The 7500-nt window shown below is 50.7% G+C and overlaps 1 protein-coding gene across 1 annotated transcript in view; it reads left to right on the top strand.

Moving 5' to 3' along the window:
• The window catches only part of lama1 (laminin, alpha 1), a 65616-nt gene that overhangs the window by 35744 nt on the left and 22372 nt on the right, over positions 1-7500 (top strand). Inside the window, exons 39-43 of the mRNA XM_053342758.1 lie at positions 20-136; positions 2968-3131; positions 3344-3482; positions 5195-5297; positions 6354-6470. Of these exons, the coding sequence (XP_053198733.1) occupies positions 20-136; positions 2968-3131; positions 3344-3482; positions 5195-5297; positions 6354-6470 (640 nt within the window). The remainder of the gene's footprint in view (positions 1-19; positions 137-2967; positions 3132-3343; positions 3483-5194; positions 5298-6353; positions 6471-7500) is intronic.

The following is a 7500-nucleotide window of genomic DNA, read 5'->3' on the forward strand; positions in this document are numbered from 1 at the left end:
GTGTGTGTGTGTGTGTCAGTCTGGCCGTCAGCAGGTCTCCGCTCTGACGGAGGCGTCGGACGCCGTGATGGACGAAAGTCAGCTGCTGCTGGACGACGGCTTCAGTCTGAGAGATGACATCATCAACAGCTCCTCAGTAAGATCAGCTGATCGCTAACATGAGGGGTTAGGGGTATTAATGAGGGGTTAGGGGTATTAATGAGGGGTTAGGGGTATTAATGATGGGTTAGGGGTATTAATGAGGGGTTAGGGGTATTAATGAGGGGTTAGGGGTATTAATGAGGGGTTAGGGGTATTAATGAGGGGTTAGGGGTATTAATGAGGGGTTAGGGGTATTGATGATGGGTTAGTGATGATGGGTTAGTGATGATGGGTTAGTGATGATGGGTTAGTGATGATGGGTTAGTGATGATGGGTTAGGGTTAGTGATGATGGGTTAGTGATGATGGGTTAGTGATGATGGGTTAGTGATGATGGGTTAGGGGTATTGATGATGGGTTAGGGGTATTAATGATGGGTTAGGGGTTAGTGATGATGGGTTAGTGATGATGGATTAGTGATGATGGGTTAGTGATGATGGGTTAGTGATGATGGGTTAGGGTTAGTGATGATGGGTTAGGGGTATTAATGATGGGTTAGTGATGATGGGTTAGGGGTATTGATGATGGGTTAATGATGATGGGTTAGTGATGATGGGTTAGTGATGATGGGTTAATGATGATGGGTTAGTGATGATGGGTTAGTGATGATGGGTTAGTGATGATGGGTTAGGGGTTAGTGATGATGGGTTAGTGATGATGGGTTAGGGGTTAGTGATGATGGGTTAGTGATGATGGGTTAGGGGTAGTGATGATGGGTTAGTGATGATGGGTTAGTGATGATGGGTTAGTGATGATGGGTTAGGGGTAGTGATGATGGGTTAGTGATGATGGGTTAGTGATGATGGGTTAGTGATGATGGGTTAGTGATGATGGGTTAGTGATGATGGGTTAGGGGTATTAATGATGGGTTAGTGATGATGGGTTAGTGATGATGGGTTAGTGATGATGGGTTAGTGATGATGGGTTAGTGATGATGGGTTAGGGGTAGTGATGATGGGTTAGTGATGATGGGTTAGGGGTAGTGATGATGGGTTAGTGATGATGGGTTAGTGATGATGGGTTAGGGTTAGTGATGATGGGTTAGGGTTAGTGATGATGGGTTAGTGATGATGGGTTAGTGATGATGGGTTAGTGATGATGGGTTAGGGGTAGTGATGATGGGTTAGTGATGATGGGTTAGTGATGATGGGTTAGTGATGATGGGTTAGGGTTAGTGATGATGGGTTAGTGATGATGGGTTAGTGATGATGGGTTAGGGGTATTGATGATGGGTTAGTGATGATGGGTTAGTGATGATGGGTTAGGGGTATTGATGATGGGTTAGTGATGATGGGTTAGTGATGATGGGTTAGTGATGATGGGTTAGTGATGATGGGTTAGTGATGATGGGTTGGGGGTATTGATGATGGGTTAGTGATGATGGGTTAGGGTTAGTGATGATGGGTTAGGGGTAGTGATGATGGGTTAGTGATGATGGGTTAGGGGTATTGATGATGGGTTAGGGTTAGTGATGATGGGTTAGTGATGATGGGTTAGGGGTAGTGATGATGGGTTAGTGATGATGGGTTAGTGATGATGGGTTAGGGGTATTGATGATGGTTTAGTGATGATGGGTTAGTGATGATGGGTTAGGGTTAGTGATGATGGATTAGTGATGATGGGTTAGTGATGATGGGTTAGTGATGATGGGTTAGGGTTAGTGATGATGGGTTAGTGATGATGGGTTAGTGATGATGGGTTAGTGATGATGGGTTAGGGTTAGTGATGATGGGTTAGGGTTAGTGATGATGGGGTAGTGATGATGGGTTAGGGTTAGTGATGATGGGTTAGGGGTATTGGTGATGGGTTAGTGATGATGGGTTAGTGATGATGGGTTAGGGTTAGTGATGATGGGTTAGTGATGATGGGTTAATGATGATGGGTTAGTGATGATGGGTTAGGGTTAGTGATGATGGGTTAGGGTTAGTGATGATGGGTTAGGGTTAGTGATGATGGGTTAGGGTTAGTGATGATGGGTTAGTGATGATGGGTTAATGATGATGGGTTAGTGATGATGGGTTAGGGTTAGTGATGATGGGTTAGTGATGATGGGTTAGGGGTAGTGATGATGGGTTAGGGTTAGTGATGATGGGTTAGTGATGATGGGTTAGTGATGATGGGTTAGGGGTATTGGTGATGGGTTAGTGATGATGGGTTAGTGATGATGGGTTAGTGATGATGGGTTAGTGATGATGGGTTAGGGGTAGTGATGATGGGTTAGGGGTATTGGTGATGGGTTAGTGATGATGGGTTAGTGATGATGGGTTAGGGGTAGTGATGATGGGTTAGGGGTATTGGTGATGGGTTAGTGATGATGGGTTAGTGATGATGGGTTAGTGATGATGGGTTAGGGGTATTGATGATGGGTTAGGGTTAGTGATGATGGGTTAGTGATGATGGGTTAGTGATGATGGGTTAGGGGTATTAATGATGGGTTGGGGGTATTGATGATGGGTTAGGGGTAGTGATGATGGGTTAGGGGTATTGATGATGGGTTGGGGGTATTGATGACGGGTTAGTGATGATGGGTTAGTGATGATGGGTTGGGGGTATTGATGATGGGTTGGGGGTATTGATGATGGGTTAGGGGTATTGATGATGGGATGGGGGTATTGATGATGGGTTGGGGGTATTGATGATGGGTTAGGGGTATTGATGACGGGTTAGTGATGATGGGTTAGTGATGATGGGTTGGGGGTATTGATGATGGGTTGGGGGTATTGATGATGGGTTAGGGGTATTGATGATGGGATGGGGGTATTGATGATGGGTTGGGGGTATTGATGATGGGTTAGGGGTATTGATGATGGGATGCCTGTGTGTGCAGCAGGTGGAGGCTCTGGGGGGGGAGCTGGACCAGTGGCGCCCCCTGCTGAGGAAGCAGGTGGACGGGCTGGTTGTTGGTCTGAAGACCACCGACGCTCTGGAGAAGGTTTACCTGGCGGAGAGCCACGCCCACTTCCTGCAGAGCCACGCCCACTCTGTGCACAGGTGTGTATTACTGTGTGTGTGTGTGTGATATTAATGAGTCTTATTGATCGTGTGTGTGTGTGTGTGTGTGTGTGTGTGTGATATTAATGAGTCTTATTGATCGTGTGTGTGTGTGTGTGTGTGTGTGTGTGTGCGATATTAATGAGTCTTATTGATCGTGTGTGTGTGTGTGTGTGTGTGTGTGTGTGTGTGTGTGTGTGTGTGTGTCTCAGCTCTCTGTCCTCAGTGTGTAACGTGTCACAGAACGGCAGCGGATTGGTTCAGCTGGACGGTGACATCACAGACCGGATGGCGTTGGCGCAGCAGGTCGCTCTGATGGCTCAGAGCTCCGCCTCCCTCGCTGTTACCATGGTGAGTCAGTGACCGCGGTGAGTCAGTGACCGCGGTAAGTCAGTGACCACGTGACCACAGTGAGTCAGTGACCACGGTGAGTCAGTGATCACGGTGAGTCAGTGGTCACGGTGAGTCAGTGACCACGGTGAGTCAGTGACCACGGTGAGTCAGTGACCGCGGTAAGTCAGTGACCACGTGACCACAGTGAGTCAGTGACCACGGTGAGTCAGTGATCACGGTGAGTCAGTGATCACGGTGAGTCAGTGACCACGGTGAGTCAGTGACCACGGTGAGTCAGTGACCGCGGTAAGTCAGTGACCACGTGACCACAGTGAGTCAGTGACCACGGTGAGTCAGTGATCACGGTGAGTCAGTGGTCACGGTGAGTCAGTGACCACGGTGAGTCAGTGACCACGGTGAGTCAGTGACCGCGGTAAGTCAGTGACCACGTGACCACAGTGAGTCAGTGACCACGGTGAGTCAGTGACCACGGTGAGTCAGTGACCACGGTGAGTCAGTGACCACGGTGAGTCAGTGACCACGTGACCACGGTGAGTCAGTGACCGCGGTGAGTCAGTGACCACGTGACCACGGTGAGTCAGTGACCACGGTGAGTCAGTGACCACGGTGAGTCAGTGACCACATTGAGTCAGTGACCACATTGAGTCAGTGACCACGGTGAGTCAGTGACCACGGTGAGTCAGTGACCACATTGAGTCAGTGACCACGGTGAGTCAGTGACCACGGTGAGTCAGTGACCACGTGACCACGGTGAGTCAGTGACCACGTGACCACAGTGAGTCAGTGACCACGGTGAGTCAGTGACCACGGTGAGTCAGTGATCACGGTGAGTCAGTGACCACGGTGAGTCAGTGACCACGGTGAGTCAGTGGTCACGTGACCACGGTGAGTCAGTGACCACGGTGAGTCAGTGACCACGTGACCACGGTGAGTCAGTGATCACGGTGAGTCAGTGACCACGGTGAGTCAGTGACCACGGTGAGTCAGTGACCACGGTGAGTCAGTGACCACGGTGACCACGGTGAGTCAGTGACCACGGTGAGTCAGTGACCACGGTGACCACGGTGAGTCAGTGACCACATGACCACGGTGAGTCAGTGATCACGGTGAGTCAGTGACCACGGTGAGTCAGTGACCACGGTGAGTCAGTGACCACGGTGAGTCAGTGACCACGTGACCACGGTGAGTCAGTGACCACGGTGAGTCAGTGACCACGGTGAGTCAGTGACCACGGTGAGTCAGTGACCACGTGACCACGGTGAGTCAGTGACCACGTGACCACGGTGAGTCAGTGATCACGGTGAGTCAGTGACCACGGTGAGTCAGTGACCGCGGTGAGTCAGTGACCACGGTGAGTCAGTGATCACGGTGAGTCAGTGACCACGTGACCACGGTGAGTCAGTGACCACGTGACCACGGTGAGTCAGTGACCACGTGACCACGGTGAGTCAGTGACCACGTGACCACGGTGAGTCAGTGATCACGGTGAGTCAGTGACCACGGTGAGTCAGTGACCACGTGACCACGGTGAGTCAGTGACCACGGTGAGTCAGTGACCACGTGACCACGTTACCATGGTGAGTCAGTGGTCATGTGATCACGTTACCATGGTGAGTCAGTGGTCACGTGATCACGTTACCATGGTGACCACGTTACCATGGTGACCGCGGTGTTTTACGTTCAGGTGAGAAACAAACTGTGTGTTTCAGAGCATCCAATCAGAGCAGCCGCTGTCCCAGGAAGGACGAATCAGACTGAACGAGAGCGCCGAGGTTTTAGAAGCAAGCCGAGCCATCAGCAAGACAGCTGGAGGTCTGTCTCTCTACCTGTCTGTCTCTCTACCTGTCTGTCTCTCTACCTGTCTACCTGTCTGTCTCTCTACCTGTCTGTCTGTCTGTCTCTCTACCTGTCTACCTGTCTGTCTCTCTACCTGTCTGCCTGTCTGTCTCTCTACCTGTCTGTCTCTCTACCTGTCTCTCTCTGTCTGTCTCTCTACCTGTCTGTCTCTCTGTCTGTCTCTCTACCTGTCTGTCTCTCTACCTGTCTGTCTCTCTACCTGTCTCTCTACCTGTCTCTCTCTGTCTGTCTCTCTACCTGTCTCTCTCTGTCTGTCTCTCTACCTGTCTGTCTCTCTACCTGTCTCTCTCTCTCTCTGTCTGTCTCTCTCTCTCTGTCTGTCTCTACCTGTCTGTCTGTCTCTCTACCTGTCTGTCTCTCTGTCTGTCTCTCTGTCTGTCTGTCTCTCTACCTGTCTGTCTGTCTGTCTCTCTACCTGTCTGTCTGTCTGTCTCTCTACCTGTCTGCCTGTCTGTCTCTCTACCTGTCTACCTGTCTGTCTCTCTACCTGTCTGTCTACCTGTCTGCCTGTCTGTCTCTCTACCTGTCTCTCTCTGTCTGTCTCTCTACCTGTCTGTCTCTCTACCTGTCTCTCTCTCTCTCTGTCTGTCTCTCTCTCTCTGTCTGTCTCTCTACCTGTCTGTCTCTCTACCTGTCTGCCTGTCTACCTGTCTGTCTGTCTGTCTCTCTACCTGTCTGTCTCTCTACCTGTCTGTCTCTCTACCTGTCTGTCTCTCTCTCTCTCTCTGTCTCTCTACCTGTCTGTCTGTCTACCTGTCTGTCTCTCTACCTGTCTGTCTCTCTACCTGTCTGTCTCTCTCTCTCTCTCTCTGTCTCTCTACCTGTCTGTCTCTCTACCTGTCTGTCTCTCTCTCTCTCTCTGTCTCTCTACCTGTCTGTCTGTCTACCTGTCTGTCTCTCTACCTGTCTGTCTCTCTACCTGTCTGTCTCTCTCTCTCTCTCTGTCTCTCTACCTGTCTGTCTCTCTCTCTACCTGTCTCTCTCTCTCTAACTTGTCTCTCTCTCTTACAGACCTGCAGATGAACGTTTCCATGGTAACTGCCAGGCTGCGATTGGTCAGAGAGAATGTCAGTAATACGAGCCTGTTCCTCCATCAGCCAATCAGAGAGCTGCAGAGCCTCACTAATGGTGAGTCAGCTTCCTCCTATAAAGACCAGTACTGATGATGTCATCAGTATGATGTCATCAGTATGATGTCATCAGTGGTCAGTTTGATTGATCAGGTGACGACATGTTAAGATGTAGATCAATACAAAAAGAGCCGGACATCAACCTGGTTCTCCTGGTTCTCCTGGTTCTCCTGGTTCCAGCTCTGACTCACTGTCACTACTGGTTCCTCCTGGTTCTCCTGGTTCCAGCTCTGACTCACTGTCACTACTGGTTCCTCCTGGTTCTCCTGGTTCTAGCTCTGACTCACTGTCACTACTGGTTCCTCCTGGTTCGTCCTGGTTCTCCTGGTTCCAGCTCTTCTCTGTGACAGAACGCCTCCATTGTTTGTGCTTGTGTAGAAAACGACGTCACAGCAGTTTAACTCAGCGTTGCTATGACGACCTCGCTCACGTTCGCAAACTATGAGGTCACGGAGAACCAGCTGGTACCAAACCCAGGAGAGCAGAGCTGGAACTGAATAATGGACCCAAGCAGTCTCCATGAGGGGGCATGAGGACTCCACCTCTAGTGGGACCTGGTCTTGCCGGACCTGGTCTAGCGGGAGTAGGTCTCACAGCCCAGCAGTCTGCAGCTGGATCAGTATTCAGAGAACAGTAGAACGGTTCTCTAACAGATGAGAGCAGCTTCACACTGAGAACATGTGACTGAACGTTCTGCTGCTGGAACATCAGCAAGACCGCTTTGGTGGAGGGGCACTGATGGTCTGGGGAGGCACTGATGGTCTGGGGGGGCACTGATGGTCTGGGGAGGCACTGATGGTCTGGGGGGGCAGGCATCCTTGGAGGGTCACACAGACCTCCATGTCAGAGCCAACGGTTCCCTGACTTCTGTTAGGAACCGATACCCTCACTGGTCCCGGTTCCTCCTGGTGCAGCAGGCTATGGGCTGTCCAGGAGCTCAGTGAGGTCCTGATCCAGGTCTGGGAGGAGACCCTACTGAGTCACATGATGAGCTGCTGTGGTTTCAGTATGTTGATGGTTTTAGTTTC

Source organism: Scomber japonicus, chromosome 21, assembly GCF_027409825.1.
Source record: "Scomber japonicus isolate fScoJap1 chromosome 21, fScoJap1.pri, whole genome shotgun sequence".
Classification (NCBI taxonomy): domain Eukaryota; kingdom Metazoa; phylum Chordata; class Actinopteri; order Scombriformes; family Scombridae; genus Scomber; species Scomber japonicus.